Below are 27,999 nucleotides of genomic sequence, written 5' to 3'. Positions count from 1 at the left end.
TTCGTTTCTTTATATTGGGGTTTTTTATTGCTCACTTTTCAAGTATCAGTAAGGGCACAATAATTATTCCTCCAACGGCTTCTTAGACCAGTCTCTTGCTGATTCTTTTGAAAGTTTCATCGCCAATTGTAGAAATCTGCAGTAAAGGATAAAGCAAACATTGCTGATGAAGCTGCGATTGAAAATATAGCTGTTAACATCCTGGAATGCTTTGTGAATTCCCTTCTTTACAGTTGCTAATGATTCAGGAGTACTGTGCCATTAATTTAAGGGAGGAGGGGAGACACTAAAGAGGAAACTTCCAATTCACAATAAAAAAATTCATTAATGTAGCCCAAAGAGTTATTTTTTTTCCCTTGAGGGCACTATTGAACAACAATTTCAACCTAGTGTATCTCTGCAACACTGCTTGCAAAGTATTGTGTTTCCTCCTCCCCTGTTGTACTTTCAAATGCTTCATAGTAGTGAGTTAGTTTTAGAATTATTTTGAATTGATCAAGTGACGTACCCAGTACGTGGGTATTGGTGGCCATTAAAATCATCATGCCTTCCGTCCATTCTTCGGCTAACATTTTGCTTTAATGCTGTAAACACCATTTTACAAGTTTTTTTTTTGGGGGGGGGGGGTCACACATTCGATCTTCAAGGAAAGTTTTTAGGAAATTACCTCAACTAGTTTTCCCCCAGCAATCTCTGCAGTATGATGATAATTAGGGAAGTCAGCAACCACTTTTCCACCTTCCATTTTAACAGTTGTCTGCAACAGATTTACATACATTAGTTGCCGCCTTGGCTGAATACAATTAAGGATTTCATTACAATAAAGTGTTGCCAGTGTGCCAATGCAGCCACACCACTTTGAATCCCGGCTAGTCCTTTGAAAGCAGTAGCTACAATCATTTACGGTACCTTGAATTTTTTACCACCCATTGTCTCCATTTCGGATTCCTTGCCAATAACAAACTTATTAGTCATGGAATGCCCGCTTGGGTAAATCTGGGACCAGGTGAATTCATCTCCATTCTGTACCACTTCAGTAACAATCTTGAATTTTTTTCCTTTTTCAATTGTGTCAGCAGGAAAACCTAGCCCAGTGAAAAGACAACGTTAATGTAAACCACCTCCAATGTATTTGTTTAAAAGCATTTCTAAATTGCTGTGGTATACGGATTTTCTAAGAGGCGTACAAAAATACAAACACAAAAAGAGTGATATAAAAACCAAAAGATTAACAAAAGAATGCAGGAATCTGAGTTGCAATGTCATTCTATCAAGCAGAATACCACTGCACGGCAGTCTGCCAGAACGCAGTGGTTTTTATTCTGCTTGCCAAATAATGTTGTGTAACTCTGAAAGACTGCAGAGTTTCACCAGGAAATCCCAACTGAAGATGCCATCATTCCCACGTTGAGGCTCTTTTTTCTGAAACCAGCAGCTGACAATCCAAGCAATTCTCTAAAGTCAGCTTTCCATAACCTGGTACCCTCCAAATGATTTGGATTGCATCTCCCATTGCTTCTGACTACTGGCTGTGCCACCAGGAGAACTGATGGAAGCTAAAATCCAAAACAATTGCAGGGCAGCCAATTGGGGAATACTGATCTGAGTGCAGTAAAGAAAGTCTTAATAGGTACATACCCATGCGCTTCATAAAACTCTCATAGTTTTCCTCACTTTCCACTTCGTATCTGCCAGAGAAAGCCATGCTGTAGTCTGTGGCACAGGAAGGAGGCTTGCAGAGGAGAGTGTTTGTGGTTTGGCTTGGTAGGTTTGGGGACTGAAAACCCCTGCCTTATAAAGCTTTCTTAGCTCAGGTTATCCACCCTAAATGCATTGCACTTCTCCATCATACCATCTAATGAGGAAGTTTGTTTTTTTTTTACAACAGGAGGGTAATTTTGTATGAATCACTTAACATTGGTGTCATTGACCCTTATGAAATTCCAATTCTAGCATGTCTCTTTTTACCAAAGACTTTTCCCAAAGTAAGTTCAGGGTAATCGATATATAGATTAGATCTAGATATAGATTAGATCTAGATATAGATATATTGTTACCCTACAAAGGGGGTCTGGAAATATACTGGTCCACTTTAGCCAAATAAAGACAGCAGTGTCGTGGAAAGAGTTCATCTTTGTTGCAGGCTGCAGCAAGAATAAATGATCCAGAGGAGTTTTCCAAATTCTGGACCCCAAATACAACATTCAAGACACTTGTATAACAATTACGTGTGTGATCACCTCATACACGATCCTTTCCAGCAATATGATGGGATACCTGAATGCATGGACAGCTTGTGGGCCCCTGAAACATATTTCATTGGTCAGAACAGCCTGCTCCTAATTGCTATGGCAACGGGTATCTTTAAGCAAAGTTCATACAAAATGTTGCTTTTTTTGTTATCTGCTACATGAAGACTTGTCTGGGTCAGGAAAATTTATTGTTCTCCTGGCTTTGATGCCAGCCTTCTGTCTGCTGCCGAAGGCCAGCGAGCTCTTGGCATGCTTTACTAACCTGATAAGATGAAGCGAGAGGCCCATGGTGGGTGCTATCCCAACAAAAGACTGGAATGCAGCCTCTTTCATAGGTGTGGGGGGTGTCTCTATAGGCCTCTATAGGAAGGTGGGAAACAATCTCCCCTCCCCGCCATAGCTGAATTCCTTTTAGTGAAAGTGGTTGAGGCCCAAGATGCCCAATGAGGAGGACCAAAACACACCCACACACAAATGCATTACACACATACTCATTTTCAATATCCCTCTCTCCCCTTGCACTTCTCAATTTAGCTTCTTCACTGTGCACCGGGAAAAGGACACAAAGTGAGCTGGCCATGCAGGAAGATTAAACTCCCACTTCCAAGAGCTGACAAAGGAGGTGAATGAACTCGAAGCGTGCTCTTTCCCAGTTTGTGCTGAACTTGCAACCTTGCTTTTCTAGCAATAATGCCAACGGCCTTGAAAAACTTCATATCATTCTGCAGGTGAAGAAAAGTTACAGAACTGCAGGGAACCAGGTGGCAGTGCATCTGGGCTCTCATGTTTATGTATGGCTCGACTCGCTCTGCAAAAATCGTATTACAGCATTCCACTTCTCCATCACTCCATGTACAGAAGCCATGGCAACTGAATCTTATTTCAATGCAGGCACTGGGAAAGTATCCTGTACAGCACCTGAAGGCAATAGATTAGTTAGGAGGGCAGGTCAGTTTGTATTACACAACTCTGCTTTTCCACCAAACGGTACAGTCAAGAGCTGCTGCTTCTACAGTTGCTGCCCAAGATGGCGGCCTCCTTCTGACTAATGGTAGGGTTGGCCCTTTCTACCAACATTGGTCTTCACACTAAGAAGCCTCTGATAATTTCAAACCTAGGAACCCCAGTGTTCCTCAGGTCACAGCATGAAAGCCACTGCCTTGTAGTGCCATTTGCCTGACTTCTAAATTTCAGTTCAGATGTGTGAAAGACTTGTGCAACTAGCTACCAGCACAAAATAGTCAGTGGGAGCCTTCAAAATATGCTGTTATAACTTCATGAGAAAAGAATGTAGACTTCTTTGGGTTTCATTAATGATCCTTAATGAGAACACGGAACATTTCATATACAGTGGTACCTCGGGTTAAGAACTTAATTAATGCTTAACCTGAAACTGTTCTCAACCTGAAGCACCACTTTAGCTAATGGGGCCTCCTGCTGCCACTGCGCCGCCACTGCACGATTTCTGTTCTCATCCTGAAGTGAAGTTTTTAACCTGAGGTAATATTTCTGGGTTAGCGGAGTCTGTAACCTGAAGCGTATGTAACCTGAGGTACCACTGTAATTGTAAAAGTTTAACAGAAGTGGAAAAGGGCTGAGTAAGGTTCTTTTCACTAAAGGGTTGTACATTCTTGTTCTGTCATAAATAAGAAATGGCAGTTATCTCTTCTCTTTGTTATCAAGGTTATTATTTTATGACTTGATTATCTCTTTACACTTTTATTTTCTCATGCATATAAATGGGAATTTAATCTCCACTGTAATCTTATCCATATTCAACTATTTATGAGAGAAGGCTTTAGGATTCTCAGGGAGTTTTTGCCATCTTTAGAAGGACAGATAATTTATGGCAAGAAAATAGTCTATTTGTTCAACATATAGCTGGGTAACATCTGCTAATTGAAGCAGCCTTGAAAGGTAGGGGGAATAGGCAAAAGAATTGTGTGTGAAACTTAACCGCCTTGATAGATGGTATTGGAAAGACACTCTGGAGTCTTTTTCAAGACACTGATTCCTTCTGCTTCAACTTTCAAGGCTGCCTAGCTGGCTCAGTCTTTTCCCTGTGGCTTGAGTGCAGGCATGGATGTTTTCATGTGGCTTATGCTTTCAAATTGAATCAAAGCTGTTTTGGGGAAAAACACATCAAAATGCAGTACTTCTTAAGATTAATGTGGCTAACACGGATTACGGCTAATGCCATGTCTGCACAGAGTCACAAACTGGCAGTGGAAGTGCACTCGGCGCAGAGCAAATGGGTGTACCTCTGTAAAACTGTTTTCCACCGCTGTGCTCATATATATTTTTAGGTCGCTCAATAGTTTTCTTGAAACGACCGTACCACAGTAGCATTTTAAGAACTACTGTACAAGACTCTCTGCCATTTTAATCTATCTTCAGAGGGCTTTACTTCTTTGCAATTTGTGCCCCCAGCCCCCTAACCACTGGTGTGCACAGATAACAGGTGACTTAGATACACATCCAACTCTATTAGTACGCAAATGCCTTTCTAGGCCTGGCTCAGAATATTCCACACAGTGTTTTGCCTTCCACTTGTCCACTGTAGACCTGGCTGATGGGAGGTGTAGCAGGCTGATCTCAGTCACTCTGACACTCGCATCCAGAAGCTCCCTCTTGCACAGAGCCTGGCCACTTACTGACCTATCTCTAACCTACTACAGTGGTACCTCGGGTTAAGTACTTAATTCGTTCCGGAGGTCTGTACTTAACCTGAAACTGTTCTTAACCTGAAGCACCACTTTAGCTAAGGGGCCTCCTGCTGCTGCTGCACCGCTGGAGCACGATTTCTGTTCTCATCCTGAAGCAAAGTTCTTAACCTGAAGCACTATTTCTGGGTTAGCGGAGTCTGTAACCTGAAGAATATGTGTTAAGTTGTGGGTGAACATATCAGACGACACAGAGATTCCTCAAACAGCTCTTGTTTATTCACAGGCCAGGACAGAACTGAACTGAAGGGTTCAGTCAGCCTGCTCCAGTACAATGTAACTGTAACAATTTTCTAAAACTATCCAATCACTGAACGTCACTTTCAATCCCTTATTTGCATAACTATCTTCAGTATCCCCCTGCTGGCCCAGGGTGAGAACTTCAGTACATAACAGTATGTAACCTGAAGCGTCTGTAACCCGAGGTACCACTGTATTTCTAGAAAAGGTTGTTGAATGAGCACTCACTCTGCATCTTCAGGCGCACCTGGATTCTGTCAGCTTTCTAAGCCCTGTTCAGGCATTTTCAATTTAGAGTAAACCAAACACATGAAAGGGGCAGTGGAGCAAGTGCTCTAGCTCTGTTGCCATTCCTGTCACCATCCAACACTTAAATTGTAATGCCTGAAGAAGACTGAAGTCCTTTCCAATCAGGCTTTCACTCAGTGTACGGCACTGACATTGCAATTGGCCTCGGTCGCTGCTCTTTGCCAAGATGTTGACAAAGGAAGTCGTACTCTGTTGCCCCCACTGGATTTTGCAGGAGTCATTGGCAGGATTGACCATAAAGCGCTAGCATCACACGTGTAGCGACTGATGTTCCTGGGTTAGTTTTGCTCAGCATATGCACAACGTCATCCTCATCAAAATATTATTTTTCCTTTCGATTTGGATTTGGTGTTTCTGCAGAAAGCGTGATACGTTAGAAAAGCAAACATTCAAATGGTAAATCCAGATTGGGGGTGGGGGGACAGAGCGGTATTCTGATGAGGGAGATGTCAAGTGGACACCGTGCAAAACCTGCATGTGTGAGCGGTATTGAATCCACCAGGAGATGCTGTGTGGAAGCACTCCAAGACGCAGAGCTAGCAGTGACAACAGCTGAAAGCTGCTTATTCATCCTGCTTCATCCTGAGATTACCAAAGTGTCCAGATGTTTTCCATATGGCTTTCTGCAAATGGCATTCAACATCCTTCTGATGAGGCAAAGATACGTCACAAAAAGCTGGTATGAATCCTAAAAGAAACAGTTTTGTAGAGCTTAAAAGTGCTACCACATAAATGACATGGATGCTCTGTTCCACCACAATACTGCGCTCAAGATGCAATCTTAGCTACACATACCTGCGAGTAAGTCCCACTGAACTTAAAGGGACTGGCTTGTGAGTAGACACATATACAGTGGTACCTCAGGTTAAGTAATTCATTCTGGCGGTCCGTTCTTAACCTGAAAATGTTCTTAACCTGAAGCACCACTTTAGCTAATGGGGCCTCCTGCTGCCGCTGCACCGCCAGAGCACGATTTCTGTTCTTATCCTGAAGCAAAGTTCTTAACCTGAAGCATTATTTCTGGGTTAGCGGAGTCTGTAACCTGAAGCGTATGTAACCCAAGGCACCACTGTATAGGAGTGTGCTATTAATAGAAGAACAAAGAAGTACTTTAAGTACTGTGTTGTTGTTGTATCTTGTCTACCCTGTTTCATCTTATGAGCAAGCAAGAGAAACAAGAACACAACTCAGAAACCCAAGTCACAGGTACCTTCTGTTCTAACCCCACAGGTGTTTTTATTTCATAGATACAGCTCCATGTCCATTTCACGTCCATTGCATGGTTTAGAATCTTTCAGAAGTGAAATGTCACTTTCAACTATGATGCAATGCAGGTTTTGAGGATACTGTCTCCCCCAGCCCACTTTATTGCACCATCTTTAAGGATGGCAATTACATGTAGATAGCGAAGCCTTTCTAAGACAAACCTTGATTGCTGCTTTGGGGTTAGTTACTCTGCCTATAAAAGCTTCCGTTGTTCCCCCTCTAGTTTGGATTGCACTTCCCAAAGACACTTCCTCTCCTCCCTTCTGAATGGTTCACTACCCTTAACCCCTGTCATTCACTGGAAGGAGGGGTCATCCAGGGCAGACAACTGTCTTAATGGAGCAGACTGGTCTTTTTCTGCCAAGAAAAGCCACGATAAAAGGAGAACTGCGTCAAAACAACAGCAGTTTGCACAGCAGAATAAATATGTGCTTACAGACCTAAATACAATGTGCCAAGTGCTAAAACACTCAGGTGAATTATTACTCTCAGTAGGTCAAAATGTATTTTACAAAGCCCATGTTGCTTTTTCTTCCTCTAGTTGAACAATGCTTGTTTTCCCTCCTGCTAATGGATATCTATCTGTTTCAAGGAACTGTGTGTTTGCACATATTTTACAAGCATGAATGCATGTTGTAAATCCCCATGCAATGATGCCATTTCATGTTACTTTCTCTGTTACCAGATCTCATTTTATGTAGATCTACTGCCCAACCTACTCTTTACAGCGACATCTGTTTGAGAAAAGGAAATGCTTCTTCACACTGCATGGTGACAGCAGTGTTTGGTGCATTAACATGCAATAATGCTGTTGCAGTGAATCAGCATTCGTTGCTCTTTGATGTCGTAGTTTATTTGTTAGAGCAGCACCTGATGGAACTTTGTTTAGACTGGCAAGAACCCCAAGAGAAAGGTATGGCTCCCTTTAACATTAGTTCAGTATATGTTGATTGATCATAGAATCATAAAATTGCAGGGCTGGAAGGGAACTCAAGATTCATCTAATTCAACCCCCTGCAATGTGGTGTTATCAGTTGTGGGAGGAAAGAAGAAGAAATAGTAGTAGAAGTGGGAGGAAGGACTGCCCTAAATCCTAAAAATTAATAAATGCTAAGTTTTAGACCAGTTCTCCAATATGTTAAGATCCCATTGAATCATGATTCTATCTTTGGTGGTATTAGCTGCCCCTCCCAGCTTGGTGTCATCTGCAAATTTGACCAGCAGACCCTCAATTCCTTCATCCGAGATATTTATAAAGATGTTGAACAACACAAGGCCCAGGACAGAACCCTCCCAGATCCCACTTGTAACTATTTTCCAGGATGACAGGGAACCGTTTGTAAGCACTGTTTGGGTTTTTTCAGCAAGTGAACCCAAAGCAACCTGCTGTGTAAATAAAAGGGTGTAGTGTTAGAGCATTTCTGCATGATCTTTTTTGAAAAGAAAGAATTTTTAATTGATGGCCTGCATGTGTTTTGCCCAGATAGTGCCTCTCTCATGGGCCTACTGTATTTTCTGGAAAGTCAAAGCACTATGCTTTGTACTGTGGAAATGCAAAATTTATTTTTTAAAATTCATTTATAGCAGCTTGTGACACTGGGGAGAAGTTAACCTTTCTGCAAAATCCCAGTCAGACATATATTTGCTCCAACAGCTGTGCCATTTTGAGAATTTAAATGAGACATGGATGGTGGGAACTGGGAAACCTTACTTGAAAAGCTAGGTTTTGTGTTGTAGCTGTTCAGCCTACAAATCACTAATATAAATGACAACAGCTATATCTCTATTTCCAGCAGAGGGCATAGTGGGATACCGTATTTACCAGAGTCTAATGCGCCATCGAATCTAATGCGCACATCAGTTTTCAGAACCTTGAAACCAAAAAAAGTATTTGCTGGCAAATGTAAACATGCCATCAAATCTAATGCACACCTTAATTTTCGCAACGTAATTTGGCCAAAAAAGGTGAGCATTAGAGTTGAGTAAATAAGGTATTAGACGAACGTTTTTTTTTTCTTTTTGGGGATTTTAAAAAAAGTTTAATCACTCTCATTTATTAAGTTAAAAAACACCAATTGAAACCAATGATCAGACATTTCATCAAGGACGACGCACTTCCTCCATCACTAACTCAAATCTGGTAGCAATTTTTTAAAAGGATCTTGACTTTCTTTTTTTAAAAAAGGGATTTGGCACTTAGGGAATTGCAAGACGTGGAAGAAAGACACTGTTATAAGAATTCTAAGGTCTCAAATATAAGTTAAATGTTCATAAATGTACAAGGCAAACACATACATAAGCATATAAACCAGGGGTCTGAAATAGTATGGGAGAACAATCCTGAAACCATTTTGACTCTCCCAAATTGACCTCAAATATTTCTCTGCAAGGAGGAAGGAAATGGGAAAGACTTCCCATTGTCTTTTTGCTTGCAAATCCTGTCTTAAGGACATATTTGTGTAAATAGGGTGACCCTGTAACCTGGATTCAGGAACTAAAGTATTAACCAACACACACACACACACACAAATTGGACAGACTGCCCAGGTAATGCAATCAGTGACCATTGTCAGGTATCCTGGCAGGCAGGATTTCTGCTCAAGACCACCTCCTTCTGTGATGTATATATGTTTTAGGGGGTTGGTTTTGGGCTACAGGGTGGGCAATTTCAAAAGTCTAGATGAGGGCTTGCGGACCATTGTTCAGGGTTCTCCTCCCTCCTGCGTGTGGGGAGTGGGAACCCTGTTGCAACAGTTCCTTGAATAAAGATCAGGCTTACTAGCTGCTTTGCTTCTCACTATACTCTGGTTGGCCTCTGTTTTCTCCTACCGATAGCAAACCCACTTAAGGACTCTATACGGGCTCCGGAATACCCCATAAAGGGAAAGGGAGCAGTTTTTATTATAACCATATATAAGTACAGTATATAGTGGTAGCTTGTGCCCATTGGGACTGGTGGGGCAGTAGGCAGCAAGTCCAACGGTAGGTGGAGCCAGAGCCAATGACAGGCAGAGCCAAGTAATTCTGGATTTTGGCTCCATCTTTATGCCTGCTGAGGACTAAGGAAGAGGAAAGTGAGAAGCAGTGCCACCTCTTGACTGATTGTAAGTAGGAAAGCCCGTAGGCAGACAGATGCTGGCTGAGGGCACACTGAGGTTGGTGGGGCAGCAGCCCGTCAATATTCTCTGGTTGGCCTCTGTTATTTTTTTCTACCAATAGGAGACCCACTTAAGGACTCTATACGAGCTCTTGAATAAGGGGAAAGGAGCAGTTTTTTCTTATAACAACACATTCAGGGTGGGCCAAAGACCCCCAAGAGATCCCACTCTGACATTTGGTAGATTTGCTCTCTCTCCTAGAGTTTCCTGCTAGCCTAAGAGGGGGAATGAGGTGCAGGGGTGGCAGCCCCAGCACTGGGAGAGAAGGTGCACCTGAGGATGGGATGGGCGTGTCAGGGGACCACGGTGATCCAGCCGAGGATGAGGAGGTAACCACCGTAGGGCACTGCCTTGGTCAGGACCGGGTCCCCTGTCACCGCGTGTTAATACTGGGTGCCAGAGAACAGCCCCAGGGACAGGCTGCTGCCAGCCATCATGGGATAGCGCCAGTGGGCCCAACCAAGAGTGCCAGTCTGTGGAGGAAGTGGTATTTGTTGCCGTCTCATTAAGAAGTCACTTCAGTCACTTTGACAAAAACCATGAGGCCATGGCGCTGTGGTCTAAACCACTGAGCCTCTCGGGCTTGCCGATCAGGAGGTCAGTGGTTCGAATCCCCACGACGGGGTGAGCTCCCATTGTTCGGTCCCAGCTCCTGCCCACCTAGCAGTTCGAAAGCACATCAAAGTGCAAGTAGATAAATAGGTACCGCTCCGGTGGGAAGGTAAACGGCGTTTCCGTGCGCTGCTCTGGTTTGCCAGAAGTGGCCTAGTCATGCTGGCCACATGACCCGGAAGCTGTCTGTGGACAAACGCCATCTCCCTCGGCCTATAGAGCGAGATGAGCGCCGCAACTCCAGAGTTGTCCGCGACTGGACCTAACGGTCAGGGGTACCTTTATCTTTACCTATGAGGCCAATAGGTGGCTGCCCCAACTCAGAGCCATTGGAAAAAGACCCTGGCACCCGCTGGGTCAAGCTGCTGCTTGGGAACTGAGGCTCAGTGCTGGGTCCAGAAGAAGAACCTTCAAACTGTGAGCCTGATCTTTGCAGTGAAGCCCAATCCCAGCAAGATTTCTCCAGCTAACTGGTCCAACAAGTACCCTGCTAACATCAGCTTTCTTATCAAGATTAAGTTTCCGTTTATTTGCCACCATCCAGTCCATTGTTATGGCTGCCACTTAGGGACATCCGCGTTTCGCCCAGATTTAAAGAAAAGAAGACGTTGGATAGGGATGATGCTGTAAGACATATGTCATGACTACCGTACCAGTGATTTCATGCAGAGGTTACAAACAGCAATAACAAACATGGGTTATGTGGAAGGCAAAATAGAACCCTGAGATAGCTCCCAGGGCAGTCTCTGTGAGGAGGAAGAGTAGCCTCTCAGCACTGGACCATAGAGCAGAGGACCATAGAGCCTTACACTGAGTCAAACATCTAGCTCACTATGGTCTAGACTAGCAGTGGCTTTCCAGGGTTTCAGGGAAGGAGTCTCCTCCATACCTGCCCGGAGATGCCATGAATTCGAAGCTTTGGGCACTTTCAAAGCTCATGTATGCATTCAGCAATTAAAATAAGCGTGTGCTATGTGAAATGGTGCCACCTGGTGGGAAAGCAGAAAACTGAATGGTAAGCTTTAAAAGAAGGCTTCCTTTCTCCCATTCTATCTAAATTTTGAAGTAACTGTTTGGGATCACTGCTTCAGTGTGATTACTCTGGCTTCCTGTGCATGCTCTTGGCTCTGAGAACCTATAGTGAGCTACAAAGCTGAAGGCCTTTACATGCATTTTCATACAATTTAGAAGCTTAGGCTGCAGTTCTCTACATAGTAAACCTACACATAAAGGTAAGGTAAAGGTACCCCTGCCCGTATGGGCCAGTCTTGACAGACTCTGGGGTTGTGCGCCCATCTCACTTAAGAGGCCAGGGGCCAGCGCTGTCCGGAGACACTTCCGGGTCACGTGGCCAGCGTGACATCGCTGCTCTGGCGAGCCAGAGCCGCACACGGAAGCGCCGTTTACCTTCCCGCTGGTAAGCGGTCCCTATTTATCTACTTGTACCCGGAGGTGCTTTCGAACTGCTAGGTTGGCAGGCGAAACCTACACATAAATACACTTTAATCAGCGACACACACTTGGTTATGTGGTGCAGGATTTCAGATGAGACTGAGTCCACACAACAGGCAATTTTAAGAGTACCGTACATAGGGTGGTAGGAGCCTGCATGTCTACACTGCCATTCTGGCCACGATTAATGTCCTTTGGTAGATTCCTTGCCTCCTCCTAACTAAAGATAGGACACAATTTACTCATTTCTTTTTATGCTTGCTTGATGTCCCCATCTCTCTGATGAAATTAAGTAACTGGTCAGCTAGGATTGGATGGTTCTTTACCCCTGGCCTTCTCAGTTTGGCTCTTGAAACAAATGTCCAACTTTCTAACTAAATTGATCCGCATTGATAAGGACTTATGGAGATAGATAAGGGCTTATGAAGACAGCTTTTGGCCCTCCAGTTGTTGTTGAATTACAGCTCCCACCATCCCTGGCCATTGGCCCTACTTGCTATGGCTGATAGGCTGTAGTTCAGAAACATCTGGAGAGCCAAATGTTCCCCACACCTGCCTTAAAAGATATATGAGCACAGATCTGTGTACCACAATCTGCCTTTATTTTATTTTTATTTTTTTTAAAAAAAGGAAGGAAGGAAGGAAGGTCTGAATAAACCACAAGAGTTGCAAGTACTGGCTCCTGCTCTCTTGTTAATAGGAGCCAGAGAGGATGGCTTCTCCATGGTATCCAGAGTCGAATAGAAGATGGGTAATTAAATAATAAAAAGGAATGAATGATAATGATGGAGCTATAATGAGTGCCTGGTGAAATGAACAGCTGAAGCTGGCTCTGAGATGAGTTCTTTCTACCCACACAGAGAGGAGTCTGAGCTGGGGTTTGGTAGTGTGGAGGGCAGCCAACGCTGGAAAGCCAGGAAGAGGAGCCTTTTGTATACAACGTCAGGCTCCCTCTGCATTTGATGAATGAGGGTATTTTGTGATGTAGGCGGCTGGGCTGAGCCAGAAACTGCAAAGTCCTGAGGACTAACCCGTCTTCCTGAAATCCACAACAAAGAACTTCCAGCAGTCATGATTTCATCATCAATCTTCCAACCGTTTTCAGTTGCTAACCAAACTCATTCTCCTCTCTCACACAGGGCGGTGGACTGTTTTACTATTGTACGCTGCAACTGGGGCTGGATAATGGGTTTGGCTTTTTGAGACTGAAGAAAAGTGTTTGCAAGGGCAAAGCGGGCACATGTTTGTAGAGATTCACTGGCTATTTCTTTCTTGACCATTTTGTTTCCTGTGACTGACATATAGAAAAAGGAATGCATTGTTTCCGGCACTAAGGTTGCCCGTCTCTTTACGTTAAAACAAACACCTGCACTTTGTACCTGGCCTGTTTCAAAAGGTTTACTTTTGCTTGGGCATTGCCAGTGCTGCATTGCTTTGAGTCACTGTGACCTACATACAGGGATAATCCAAGCTAACCTCTCTCTCTCTCTCTCTCTCTCTCTCTCTCTCTCTCTCTCTCTTTTTGCTCTTAATTTTTCATACCAGCACTGGTGCTTAAGCTAATTTCAGCCCTTTGGTGGCCTCCATTTTAGCTCTTCCTGTGGGGATTCAGGAGATTACATTTGGGTTTTTAACCTGAGGAAATAAAATGAGAACAATTTTTAAAAATCAGTTGATGCTTTGCTTGGAAAATTAGAATACAGGATTTTTTTTTGTGTGAGCTGCTGTTGATCTCATACAAACAGAGAAAAATGAAGAGCACACTTTTTTCCGTCATAAAAATACAACATACGGGGACTGAAAAGACTTGGGCGGAAAAGGAGATTATTTACAAAATCATTTTTCAATAAGGGCCAACGTGTTCTTTTGACTTGAATTTTATGGAAGAGCAAAAGGAGATGCAATAAGAAATAGCATCAGAGGACACAAAGCTTTGGGGAAAATGGGCTCTACCTTCCCCTTCCTCTTCGCAGCTATACAAAAAGTCAGCTTGAAAACTAGGGCCACATTATGCATGTTTGGTGGCCTGGCCTGGCTGGAACTACAACGAAAGATCAGTTTGAGAACTATAAAGAGCTTCAGCACATATTGGGAGGAATTCAATATTGCTCTATGTTGAACATCCCACCAGCACAAGAACGATTCCCCTTCTCCTCACCTGTATGCTGTTCTGGGAGGTTCTTCCAAACCCACACAAAATCATTTTGGGGAGACCAGAGAGAAATACATGATGCACTGGCAGAAGTCTTTGTGAGGGCTTCTGCTGATGGGACTTATTGGTTAAAATCCCTCCCACTGTCCATAGGGATTTCAATTTGGAATTTTCTCAATTGGGAAAGGCCATATTATTATTGGAAAGGGCCATATTATTTCAGTTCTGGTTCCAATATAATAGGCCACTCAGGTACAATCAGATCCTTAAACCAGTTTCCAGACTTGGATGGCACTGGAAACTGATTAAAAAATCATAAAGTCTCATCCACAACCAAGCATGTATGAGGAGGAAGAGACAGGGAGAAGTAGAGTAAACTGGACTTTCTCATTCAATCATGGGGAGGGGGGGACCTGTGGTTTGTTGAAATGGTCCTGCTGTACCTGAATGAAGCCTTTTGTCTGCTTTGTGTTCATTTTACAAGAGATATAATCTGCTGTATTGTATCTGCTATATTTACCTTTCTGCTATATTCAACTTTGAAACAGAAAAGGCAGGATATGTGTTCTCAGTAAAATGAATTACACTTGGGTCTAGGTAATGCATTAATTCATTTTGATTAAATTGACCATCCATTTGCCTAAGCCAGCCATAACCTGTTGAACAAGAGGATCTTCATTAAAACTGGCAATTCCTCTAATATTCTTTGACATCTTCATTCCCAGACACTTACGCTGCACTGACCGCAATTTAAATGACCAATTCGAAACCTGCTGCTGAGAGATCAATTGGTCAAATCCCAGGAATTCTAGTTTTGATCAACTGATCCTGTATTTTAGCAGCATGTACACCCCGAAAGCTTTAATTCCTAAGAGCTTTGAGATGGATTGTATACTATGAAGAAGACACTGCCCACACACAACTGAATTTTACATTCTTAGACTTTTGTCTTTATATCCAAAATCTCAGGATCCTGCATAGGTATACAAGTACAGGGCTCCAAAATGATGCCAGTCAAAATTAGGAATAACAGACAACCTTGCCTGTACCTCTTTGTATGTTAAGCACTGAGTTTTTGCCGATCAAGCAACCATGAAAGGCAAAGCACCTGCACCAAGAAGAAACAAAAGTTTTGTCTTTCTGGCCCTGCAACTCAGACCACAATGCAGGAGATGAATCTGCATACAAGGTTCAAGAAGGCTCCGAGAGGCACTGCTGGCACATAGAACTGTTCCATAATAGGATCATAGGACTGTAGAGTTGGAAGGGACCACAAGGGTCATCTAGTCTGTTATGTATTGAAGTTCTCACCCTGGCCACCAGGGGGTATTGTGTATATAGTTTTCACTCAGGTCCACGTCAGTTAATTTAGGCAGGAAACCCTGGGTTGTTGTTGTTACAATGTTGACAGCCGGCTGCCTATAAAAGAAGGCCGGCTGAGCTGTTCAGTTCAGTTCAGTTCCAGCTTACTATAAAGAACCACTTGGAGAAATCTCTGTGTTGTCTGCTATGTCCACTCACAACTTAATATAGTCCAACCACCCACCATGCAGGAATCTTTTGCCCAACATGGGAGCCTGAGATTCAGGGTTTCATGCTTTAGCAACTGAGCTATCCCAGGTCCAGTATGGACCGGATATGAGAGAGTGGAAGAAAAGTCTCTTGAAGAAGCTTTGTGTACATCCAACAAGTTCTAGAAATTACAGTGGTGTGTGGTTGGCTGCCGTTTAAAAAGAAGTGATGGGGAAACTGTTGCGTTCCAGATGTTGTTGGACTACAGCTCCCACCATCCTCAATAATTTGCCACTCTGGATGGGGCTGAGGGAAATATGAGGCCTACAATATCTTCTGGAGCAACACCAGTTCCCCATCTCTGACTTATGGTTGCCAGGTGCTAAGCTCAACCCTGAGTATCGAAGGGGGTTGGGTTCCAGTTTAAAAAACTTCCTGTGTGCCTGACTCTTGCTTATACAGTGGTACCTCAGGTTAAGTACTTAATTCATTCTGGAGGTCCGTTCTTAACCTGAAACTGTTGTTAACCTGAAGCACTTTAGCTAATGGGGCCTGCCGCTGCGCCGCTGGAGCACGATTTCTGTTCTCATCCTGAAGCAAAGTTCTTAACCCGAGGTACTATTTCTGGGTTAACGGAGTCTGTAACCTGAAGCGCATGTAACTTGAAGCGCATGTAACCCGAGGTACCACTGTAGTGGCTTGTCATCTTTTCTCACAACAACACCTTACACGGAAGTATACTCCACACCCCCACATTCAAAAGTGGTCCCTGAAGTTGTGGAGGGGGAGAGACTTGCTGAAGCAGCTATGTGCTCATAGGGCTCTGAGGCTTCCTCTCTGCTTGCTTTGTGAATTTAACTAGAGAGGCTCCTTTCTCACTGTCAGTCTGACACCTCTTGCCAACAATACATTACTCAGCAATTAGCAGAGAGGAAACAGCAAACATTTCAGCACCACAACTGAGAAGCGGATATTTGCAAAATAAAAGGGAAGGCCAGGGAGTGGTTAACATCACTATGGTAACCATGCTGGCTCACATCCTTCTTTTTTTTTTTGTGCTGGGGGAAAGCTGTATCCCTGTATCCTTTTGCAAATGATCACGCTGTGTGCCCTTCAGAATTGTTCCACTGATTCCTCTGTCAGAAAATTCCCCTAAACTGTAATATGATTGTGCTTTATTATTTTCCCTCTCTTATTTTTTTAGCCCTGAACAGGATGTCCTCCACGTCAGAAATGAAAATTTAAGCTGGCAGCAGTGTTTCTTCAAACTGCAGCAAACTGTTTGTTTGTTTGTTTGTTTGTTTGTTTGTTTGTTTGTTGGAAAATAACTCTTCGCACTTCATTTTTTTACACACAAAAATCAAGAGTTTAAAATGGCTGAAATCCTGCTGGGAAGGATAAGAGCTGCCTTGTTGTATCTGACTCATCCCAGTGCTTGTGTAGAAAGATGTTTCAAAGTACACAGTGTTAACATGAAAGACTACCCGCCAGTCTACTGCTTGACAAGTACAGGACATGAACTCATATTTCTCCGTGAGGCACAGACCGGAATGAGGCATCCTCTAAACAAACTGATCTCCTGCCAACCCCTCCCCTTAGCACCCACAATTCAGGTTTCAGCTCTGTATCGGGGCTGCCCATTGACTCTGCTGTACTTTGCACCCATCTCTCAAACGTGGCAGCTGTTTACACATTGTACTTATTAAAACGCAAAACTTCCAATCCAGGGAAGGCACTAGACTAGGTCATCTCTAATCCTCGACTGCTGTGCAGCCACTTTTTATGAAGTCAATAGTTCTTGAAATACTATTTTGTTGGCACATGTAAGGCATAGGAAAATGCCTTGCACTGAGTCAGGCCATTGGTCCATTGAGCTCAGTATTGTCTACACTGAGTGGCAGCAGCTGGACAGACTTCCAAGCAAGGGACTTTCACAGTGCTACCTGGAGATGCCAAAAATTGAACCTGGAGCCTTTTGCATGCACAGTACGTGTTCTGCCACTGCTACAGTCATCCAGATGCAGAGGCAAAGGGCACATGGAATTTCCTTATATGTTGGTATGGTAGGTACCGACATTCTGACATTAAATTATCATGGTCAACATATACACAGGAGGTTTGCCTCTCTTTTTTCGCAAATCTGCTTTGCCTTTAATAGCTGTGTGGTTTGCAAAACAGAAAGAACAAGTGAACCTTTTTCTGTTGTTTTTTATTGATTTTCGGAACACAGAACAGGTCCCCTCCCCAAATGCAGATGAAGTTTTTTTCACTACTGCATCTCCATGCTATTGAAATCTCCACCTGTTGAACTTCTTTGCCTCTGGTGTGCTGTTAGAGGCACACAGCTCTGCTTAAAAACTTATTCAGATACAGTTCTTCAGGCTCTGCCTGTCATTGGCTCTGGCTCCACCTACCATTGGGCTTGCTGCTCACTGCCTCACCTGTCCCAATGGGCACAAGCCACCACTATATACTGTACTTATATATTGTTATAAGAAAAACTGCTCCCTTTCCCTTATGGGGTATTCCAGAGTCTGTATAGAGTCCTTAAGTGGGTTCCCTATCGGTAGGAGAAAACAGAGGCCAACCAGAGTATAATGAGAAGCAAAGCAGCTAGTAAGCCTGATCTTTATTCAAGGAACTGTTGCAACAGGGTTCCCACTCCCCACACGCAGGAGGGAGAATCCTGAACAATGGTCCGCAAGCCCTCATCTAGACTTTTGAAAGTGCCCACCCTGTAGCCCAAAACCACCCCCATAAAACATACATACATCACAGAAGGAGGCAGTCTTGAGTAGAATTCCTGCCTGCCAGGATACCTGCCGGTGGTCACTGATTGCATTACCTGGACAGTCTGGCCATTGTGTGTGTGTGTGTGTGTGAGTGAGAGAGAGAGAGAGAGAGGGAGGGAGGGAGGGAGGGAGTTGGTTAATACTTTAGTTCCTGAATCCAGGTTACAGGCTCATCCTATTCATATACAAATATGCCCTTAAGGCAGAATTTGCAAGCAAAAAGACAATGGGAAGGCTTTCCCCATTTACCTCCCTTCCTGCAGGGGAATATTTGACATTATTGGGAGTGTCAAAATGGCTTCAGGATTGCTCTCCCATACGATTTCAGACACACGGATCATATATTCAGATATGTGTGCATTTATGAATATTTATTCTATATATGAGATCTTAAAATTCTTATAATATAAAGTAACCAATTTTAATCTATGACTAAAATATATGCTCCTGAAATAGAGGGCTGCATGGTGAACTCCCAACAGACATTGGATGAGGTATCCAATGCACTCGTTCCGTCAGCAGAATGGAATAGAATTCCTGCCTCCTCTTCCCGAATCTGCTACGGAAGTTTGGGGGATTCTCCAGAACAGATCTAAGAGGCATGTGGAGAGAGGAGGAGGGGACGTTTTATTGCCCAGCCTCGTCCTGACAAAACAAATATGTTGTATACTGCACAAGGTTTCTAATGCCCACTTTCCAGAAACAGCACCCCCTCTGCCGCAATCTTGAGACAGAAGAATAGTGTCAACGCATGAGCCTCTGAAGATGCATAAAGGACTCTTTGGCTCACACCTGTGGCTGTAATCTTATCTTGAACAGAATATTAGCCAAGTTTCTTCTTCTTATTTAACTCAAATGCAGTGATCTAAAATTTGTATCAGAAAACCTTGGGTCCAGCAATATCTTTGAGCTATAACTCACATCTTCCCTGACCAAAGGCTAAACTGGCTGGGGATTATGGGAGTTGTAGTAATCTGCAGACCCAGTAAGGATGCTAATTGGGAAAAATAAGCCTAAACAGACATGTTGTGCATATGATATATAACATTCCCCTCCGTTAAAACACTTAGTGGGAGAAATGGAGAAACTTTGCAGGCCTGTACATCTTATAGCCCATCAACCTGAGTTCAGCTCCATAGGTTTGCGAGACCCTATTTTCCGCCAGTCACAGACAGGCAGCAAAAGCAGGGGACAAATTGAGTACCCAGTGGTGAACATAACTGGCAATGTGCGTCTAGGACTACATTAAAAGAATAGGAGTTCTATGGGGTCTCTGGTACTGGTATCCTAGATGCGTTATTTTGTATGGAGCAATGTGATCATTTTTGCGCTTATAACTGACATCCTCTCTGCCTTCTTGGTTTACAGAATGTTCTCACTCCCAACAAACTCCCACGTTAAGAGGGTTTTCCCAGATTTTTAATGTGGATCAGTTGTTCTGCCCCATACTGCTGCCAGCTGACAATGGTGGGTGGTGGGGATAGCCCCCTAAACAAACCTGGCCAACTCTTCTACAGAAATGTGCAAGGGAAACTCTTTACTGCATGGAGATAATAAACATCACCTGCCAACATGTGTACATCAAGCTTCTGTTAAAAGCACAGCTATGTTGGCTGCCTAGGTGAAAAGTTGGCCTGTGCCGTTTGCATCCTATTAGGCTGGAGAAGCATCCAAGGCCATCAGGCATTCAGATAATTTACATGTCTGAAAGTACTTGTCAGCCATTAGTTGCAAAATTACATCAGAGACAGGAGGGCGCATTCCATTTGTTATCCTTCTTGAGTGATCAACTGAGGCCTTTCTAGGTAAAGTATAAGAGGGATATGGCTCCAGGCTCTGTCACTGTCATACAGCAGAGTAAAGGTCTTTTGAAAAGGGGAGTCAGACTACATAACACTCCATCTCTCATTCTCTGTCTGTCAGCCATCAGGCTGCCCACCCACCTACTCCTGAATCCTTACAGTGCAAAGCAGGGTTCTCATTAAGCTGTGTAAATACGATGTACATTAAGATATGCAAATATATACTAACAACACTTTGAGACTGTGTGTGCCCACCCTCCTGCAAATGATACATGGCTAGCTTCTCCACACTGAACAAAAATACCTCTGGAGATGCTGAGAGATTATGGTGTGAGTGAATTAGCTAGCCACACAGTATCTTTTGCACAGCAAAATTGGTTGGGTTTTCAGTGATATTTGAGCTGTCAACGAAAATTCACAGAACATTCTGGAATGCTGACAGATAAAATGTTTGGGTAATAGCACTGGAGGGCTGAAGGCGCTATACCAGGCATAGGCAAACTCGGCCCTCCAGATGTTTTGAGACTACAACTCCCATGATCCCTAGCTAACAGGACCAGTGGTCAGGGATGATGGGAATTGTAGTCCCAAAACCTCTGGAGGGCCGAGTTTGCCTATGCCTGTGCTATACAGTCAAAAAGTGAGATACTAACTAAGGCAGTCTTGGCCAACATGGTGCTGTTCTGATGTTCTTGGACTCCATCAGCCCCAACTGGAGATCTTTTAAGTAACCAGAGGTATGGAAATATGCCTACAGTCTCTGCTCCTGTTTATTATCTGACACTTTATTATCATTTTACAAGTGAGACTGAGAAACAGTGATCCCATTTATAGACCACATTCTAGGGCTTTCCCCCTTTCTCTTCCCTGCCATGAAATTGGTTTGGAGGGTTTCAGGAGAACCCCCAGAACAGTGTGAGGGTGGGGGGGAGACATGGAGGTGTCATTCCATTAGCACAAGCTGAAATGTTTGAGCTGATGGAACTGGAAGAACACTCTGTTGAATTTCTCCCTACCCAATCTAGTCTGAGTAGAACTTAGTTGGGTACAACCCTTTATTTCTAATTTTGCATATAAACTAGCCTATGCAAATTGTATGTAATTCTATCCCTGCTTCCTCTTTTTTGGCGATGTATAAGTGGCCAGCCTTTGTGAAGCCCACTTCACAGCACCCTTTCATGCACTACAGGAATATAGGTCAGAATCCAAAGAACACTTTTAGGCAAGGCTGTGTTTTTGGCATACTCAGTAGGATTGCTGACCTTTTCTCTTCTTCTCTGAACCACAAGCCCATATCCATATGGCTATGCTATATGTCAAGATGCTTTTGAATCAGCTTCAAAAACATGGCTTGCCATATGGCATGGAGGGCTGCAGTTTGAGAAACAGGAACTCAAAGCTGCCTTGAGTGTGTGTCGCCAATTGCAGACTTTGTTACAACCTGGCCATCACACATCCGTTTAACCTTACAATTTTTCAAACTCATTTAGAGATTCTGGCATATGTGAGGCTAAATTTTACAGATAGTTTCATGAATAACATGCAACCTTAGCAAAACAATGAAGGGAAACTGAACACAACACAGGCCTGGGGTTATCAGCAGGTGCCATGGCACACTTGAAGACTTTGCCTGGCACCCGTGAAGCCTCTGAGCCCTTTCCCTTCTCTTTGTCCGCTTATTATCATGTGGAAAGAGCCATTCCCTTCCCAAGCTCCTGAAAAGCTCATAAAGGTGAAAGAGGAAGTGGAAAGAGCATCTTTCTCTCTCTGCCACTTCCTCTTTCAGCTCAATGTGCTATTCAAGACACATCAGCACCTGAGAAGCTGAACAGAAAATGGAGCAACAGTAGGAAGGAAAGAGGGGAGGAAGGGGGAGTGGGAGGAGGGAAAGGCAAGTGGTGAGTGGAGGGAGGGAAACAGAATTGCCAGAGGGGAACCAGTGGGATGCCACAAAACGCAGGGGGGAGGGGGAGAGAGAGAATGGACTAACTCAGGCTTCCTCAACCTCGGCCCTCCACATGTTTTGAGACTACAATTTCCATCATCCCTGACCACTGGTCCTGTAGGCCAAAAACATCTGGAGGGCCGAGGCTGAGGAATCCTGGACTAACTCCATCAGGTGTATCTCTGTGAATGCAATGAATATTACTGTAAAGGGCAGCCACACTGCTTATTCATCTGATTTTCGTAAATAAGAGAAGGTGTTCAAGATCTTCCTGCAGAGGGAAAGAGATAATAACAGATTACTAAATTAAAAAAAAAATACCTGTGTGTGTGTGTGTGTGTGTGTGTGAGAGAGAGAGAGAGAGAGAGAGAGAGCTAGAGGGAAGAGAAACAGCCTTGCAGATGTTTGCTGCTTTAAAAAAGAAGTGTGACTTCAGCATGCTCAGTTCCACAGGTGCACCTTAGTGGGGAATCACTCAGGCTACAAAGATGAAAAAGATGTGAGGCACCTTGAGCAAACAAAGAAGTGGGATAAAAGGACTTAGATAAATAGAATTTTATAAAATGTAACATTTTTTGAAAGTTTTTAACATAATGGCACTATCATGGAATGGGAAGGATTTGTGTCATTCATCAACAGTGGTGAGAAAGGCATTGTCCAGTAAATGCCTCCCACTCGCACAGTCACATTCCAAAGTGCACTCAGGCTTGCAATAAACTCACACCTTAAGAGGGAGGAAAACATTTTGCCAAGGATAAAATTAGTGATGTCCTCATAACTGAAGTACAGCCTTGGGGAAAGGCATTAAGATCCCATGTAAAGCTAATTAACAACTGCATAGTTATTAAACAAGGTAACAAGATACATTGCAGGGGGTTGAACTAGACTAGATGAACCTTGGGGTCCCTTCCAATTCTACAATTCTATGATTCTAACTCCATCGTCTGGAAGAACTTTAGTATGTATTGGCCCCTGCTCTGTCATGGCACTACAATCTTGTTTTTCTTTGGCTTTCAAATTACACAGATACCCTTTCCTGAACACAAAAACATCTTGCCTGCCTTAAACTACCAAAATGTAGAATATACCGGTAATCCCTTAATTCTGCAATGAAGAACAGCAAAAGAGGCTTGAGCGAAGGAGTCAATGTCTTTTCTTTTGGCCTTAGGCCCACCCCCGGCCGGCCGTCCATTGTCCTCCCTGGCTGAGGGCGGGTCAAAAGCCAGCTCAAGCAGGTGAGTAGCATCCGCCCAGGTTTGGTGCCGCAAACCCCGCCCACCTGTGGGGAGGGGAGGGCGGATATTGTAATGCTAAACACAGGTGTTACATCTGGGTCTATGGATCATTGACAGTCAATTAGGATCTTTTCATTATAACAGAGTCAGCATTCTGAAAAGAATTAGTCCTTTATCAATCATGATTTAAAGGACCACAGTCAAAGTATAATCTGAATTTTTTTAAAAGCTTGCAATACTTTTTTGACAAAATGTAAACAAAATAAATAAAAAGGTAAAGGTACCCCTTCCTGCACGGGCCAGTCATGTCCGACACAGGGGTTGCGTGCTCATCTCGCTCTAGAGGCCGTGACCCGGCGCCGTCCGAAGACACTTCCAGGTCACGTGGCCAGCGTGACGAAGCTGCAGCTGGCGAGCCAGCACCAGCGCAGCACACGGAAACGCCGTTTACCTTCCCGCTATAAAGCGGTCCCTATTTATCTACTTGCACTTAAGAGTGCTTTCGAACTGCTAGGTGGGCAGGAGCTGGGACCAAACAACGGGAGCTCACCCCGCTGCGGGGATTCGAACCGCAGACCATACGATCGGCAAGTCCTAGGCACTGAGGTTTTACCCACAGCGCCACCCACGTCCCATTACGATCCCTTAATAGTCATAGGAAAGCAAAAGCGTTAGAAGCTTTGTGGAGATTAATAGTTTTGTTTTAATATTTGTCTATTGCGAAGAAGTAAAGATTAAAAGAAAGGGAGCCACAGGAATGCTACATCCAGTAGCCAGTGGAGTGCAGTGGCTCTTTCTACTCAGACAGCTTCTTGTGGACTCAAAATGGATGGTCTTCCCTGGCAAGCTATGAGAGCAATTCACCAGGCACTACTGCCATGAACCCCACCTGCATGTCTGTGGTACTAAAAACAGCATTTTAAGAATATATACAATAAGGCCTTGTCTACACAAAGATGAATTTTAATACCAGTGAAATATCTCCAAGGCAGTAAATGCTGTTAGACCAAGACACATCACTGCAGCTGAAAATTTAAAATCGCTCACTGAAAAAATCTGTCTCCTAAAACAATTTAAATCAAAAATCCCAACTACTTATCCCATGGCCAAGATAGCTGCATATCTTCCCCATATATATGATCCAAAACAAGGAAGGGTATATTTCTTAGTATACAAATGTGGTCTTAAATTCAGTCTGAAGTTCAGAGTCAGGCATCTCACATAAGGTGATATATACCTACCATATGGTTCCTAGCCAAAGGGCAGAACAGTTGGATAAACAAGGGCACAGCAGCTGCAAAAAAAGACAGGTACTCCATTGGAAATATTGAATCACTCCTTTTCTCCATGTATCAAATAGCTGATCTGATGATTAAAAAAAAAAAAATACAAGCAAAAATTATGATAGTCATTAGAGGCACATATCTTGACATCTAGTGCTTATTTCTTGATTGACCCAGAGATTAAGCAATGTAACAAATGTTCTCTCTGATGTTTATTTACTTTTGTCATGAAAGATGCACCAGTGATGCATATATAAGCCCTTGCTGGTGCTGTCTTCAAGGGGGATGGGATAATAGCAGAAACTTTGCAGGTTGGAAGCTATGAGACAGTTATTGTATTGTAGCTCTATTACAACTGGAGTACTTAGATAGTATTAAGAAATATGGCATTGAGTTGATATTATGCTTCCTGATCATTTTAGTATGTTATATTAAACTGTCACCAACCATTACATGGCAACAGCCATTCCATCAGGCTGTCGCAGACGAGAGAAGATAAGAAATGCAGTCAGAGCCACCATCTGCTCTGCTGAGAAGCCAGGCTCTTCCCCTCCATTAACTGTCATCTAGTAGCAACCATTACAGAAGGCTGCAGTTGGGAGCGGGAAGAGAAGGGATGCATGAGCCCTCCATGGAGACACAGCTGAGAGACCAGCAACATTTGGTGCCTCCTCTCCTTGAACCTTTCCACTGCAACTGGTCATTTGAAGAATTTGTAACTCGGAAGTATCCAAGTTTGTTCCCCGACTTCCTGCCTCCCGAGTCCTCCCACCCCCATCATAATCTTCCAAGCAAGTCTTATAAAGTATATCCACCATCTGATTACATTGCATGCTCTTGCCATTATGTAGGGTGGTGTTGGTAGCTGCTTGTCCATCTTATCTATGCAATGTCATCAGGTAATGCTCTTTTGCAAATGCCATCATGTGTAAGAATAATCTCAAAGGGCAACATCTCTGATGTCTTCATCTATTTCTAGACAGCTAAGTAACCTGGATCAGCAGGGGCTCCTTATAGGCTGAACACAGTGAGACCACAGTATTCTCTCCCTCTGTTTAACACACAAGCCTATGGCATTTTGATTCCAATTGTCTGAATTCATTTTCTTTGGTTCATACAAGTTCTTTCAGTGAAACATGTGAAAGCATTACATGTGTTAATTTCGTTGTGGGTTAGTGAGGGCCCTTTGATGTGTGCTATTGCGGGAACGGTATATGTGCCTTTTATTTCATACTTGTGTCCCCCTAGAAGTTACTCTTGCTGTTTTATGTAGCACAACTAGCATATACAGGTGCTGTCGAAAGTAGCATAAATAAAATAAGAAAGGGCAAAGGTAGCTGTGTTGATCCAAAATAAAATTAAAAGCCCAGGTTCCCATTTATTAGGCTAACCAAAATGTCATAAAATAGTGTGCACATATTGCTAGACCACGAGTAGCCAGGATGGTGCCCTCCAGACATTGCTGGACTACAACTCTGATCAGCCTCAGCCAAGCATGGCCATTTGTGAGGGCCAATGGGAGTTATAGACTGGGACACACTGGCTGCCCCAACCTACCTATAGATGTTAAAAAGGATGGGGAGACTGCTGGTGTTACAAGTCTGTATATTGAAGCATGTGAGCAGCTAGCAGATACTCAGAAAGGAATCTTTTGGCTAGCTTATTATCTACCTTTCTCCTCAGTGGGTGAGGGGAAACAAAAGGGAAGGAGGAAGGGAAGAGGAGGAGCTGATAAAAGAATTACATAAGAGTGATCAGGGTAACAAAGGAAGAATGTAAGCAAATGCAGCATCAAAATGCCATGCTGGGTACAAGAGGATTAGCAGGAACAGAGTTTGGTTTCTAGTATATCACTTGGAGATTCTTTTAGGAATGGAGAATCAGAGCATTGTTGTGCAAAGTATCATCATCAGCTTCAGCTTCTTTCAGGCAGAAGGGGGTCTGGTTATGAGCAAATTGCTCCCAAAATGTTTCCCTCATCTGTCTCACTCCACCTCTTCAAACATTTTTATGAACATGAACAGACAACCCATTTATACCCTTGTTCATAATGTGGATGCTGTTCTGCAGGCAGTTGTCATGGTTTAGGAGGCATAGCAGTGTTTTCATGAGAACTATTTAATCCCTCAACTTTGGAGAAGCAGAGGAAAAAGCAGTTGCATTAGGATTCAAAAAACTTGAGAGTACCCCACAAAATGAAGCAGCGGACCAGAATATCACTATTAGACCTGAAGATGTGTGTGGGTATGAAGGAATATACCTACCTGCAAATACTCATGTGACCTAAAAGGCTTTTATTTTAACTAACCCCCTACCCTACCCACCCCACTCCAGTTCCTGTAACCAACCTTTCAAACTGCAGATTCTAGGAAAAGCTTGAAAGCTGGCCCTTACAAAATGACATTTTGAAGGGGGCAAGAAAAGGAACACTGCTTGCGTTTTATGCTTAAAACTTAAAATTTTTGAACGTGATTTTTAAAAAGGATTTTATTATTGACAGGTTGCCTTCCTTTCTGCATAAATACCACAGAATTTAGAGTAAGGTCTTTCCGTTTCCACCTTCTCCCAGAACCAACTTTCCCCAGTTCCACGCAGCCTTCCTCGAGGAGCCATGGGCAATTTCTGAAGTCCAAAATTTTATCTCACTTTTCTTTCTTTTGCCATACTGGTTGCTAGGAAGCTGAAGCTACATAGCAAGCCCCTTTCCAATTAACTAGTTGGTTTTTGCCAGCACCGAGGATAGATAGCACAAATTCCTGATTTATTTTTTTTATGGTTTCGGGGTTTCTCTGCTCCCCTTTCAGTCTCAAGTCACGTTGCGTGTTCCCTTTTGCGCTGTACTTTTGTTTAAAAAAAGAAAGAAAAATCCTGCCTGTTCCAGGGACAAAAATAGGCACCGTCAACTGAGCGAGTGGACGGGAGGCTCACCTCTATTACCTCCCCCGAGGTCCTTAAGAAGCCCCACCAAGCCCCTAAACCCACGGCTTCTGCCTTGCTCCTAACCAGCATTTCACCAGACATTCTCCAGGACCAATGAGCAACTTCAGCGAAGTGGGAGGGCCTATATTCTACCCCCCGCCCCCACGAATAGGCGAAGAGCTGCTCATTAACCTGCCCCTTTTGATCTTTGTCGACACAGATACCAGTAGCCCCACCCCTAATATCCTCTTCCTGCCCTCGAGATCAACGTCCCCTTCTCGCGGCCAATGGGAAGTTCCTCCTTCCCTTGATGGACACCCCCTGCTTCCAATAAGCGCTTTCGAGCG

At 43.6% G+C, this 27,999-nt stretch overlaps 1 protein-coding gene and 1 long non-coding RNA gene across 3 annotated transcripts; both read right to left on the bottom strand.

Annotated features, from left to right (window-relative positions):
• Nucleotides 1–16: 16 nt before the first annotated feature.
• Nucleotides 17–3,170, bottom strand: FABP6 (fatty acid binding protein 6). Of its 2 annotated transcripts, XM_079967755.1 has the most exons (5): nt 2,058–3,170; nt 1,639–1,713; nt 910–1,085; nt 668–757; nt 17–136 (listed from the first exon to the last, which is right to left on the bottom strand). In XM_079967755.1, exons 2-5 carry the CDS (start codon nt 1,703–1,705, stop codon nt 83–85), a joined length of 387 nt encoding a protein of 128 aa, XP_079823881.1. In that variant the 5' UTR covers nt 1,706–1,713; nt 2,058–3,170; the 3' UTR covers nt 17–82. The 2 variants fall into 2 exon arrangements, with proteins under 2 accessions (XP_079823881.1, XP_079823882.1); XM_079967756.1 differs by lacking the exon at nt 2,058–3,170 and having other exon boundaries at nt 1,639–1,982.
• Nucleotides 3,171–13,537: 10,367 nt separating this feature from the next.
• LOC307211271 lies at nt 13,538–27,889 on the bottom strand. The gene is made up of 3 exons (XR_013836363.1): nt 27,662–27,889; nt 24,692–24,815; nt 13,538–13,647 (listed from the first exon to the last, which is right to left on the bottom strand). It is a non-coding gene; the product is annotated as an uncharacterized lncRNA (long non-coding RNA).
• Nucleotides 27,890–27,999: the final 110 nt, after the last annotated feature.

This window comes from Podarcis cretensis, assembly GCF_951804945.1.
Source record: "Podarcis cretensis genome assembly, chromosome: 2".
NCBI classification, from domain to species: Eukaryota; Metazoa; Chordata; class Lepidosauria; order Squamata; family Lacertidae; genus Podarcis; species Podarcis cretensis.
This window is presented reverse-complemented; position numbering and strand designations above follow the sequence as displayed.

What these genes read in the sequence shown, in the direction of transcription:
- FABP6 (XM_079967755.1), bottom strand. Translation starts at nt 1,705, where the DNA reads ATGGCTTTCTCTGGCAGATACGAAGTGGAAAGTGAGGAAAACTATGAG. An exon ending in TGGGTGGTAAAAAATTCAAG is followed by an intron (nt 758 to 909) that starts GTACCGTAAATG and finishes AATCTGTTGCAG; the next exon opens with ACAACTGTTAAAATGGAAGG. An exon ending in CTGGGGGAAAACTAGTTGAG is followed by an intron (nt 137 to 667) that starts GTAATTTCCTAA and finishes CCTTTACTGCAG; the next exon opens with ATTTCTACAATTGGCGATGA.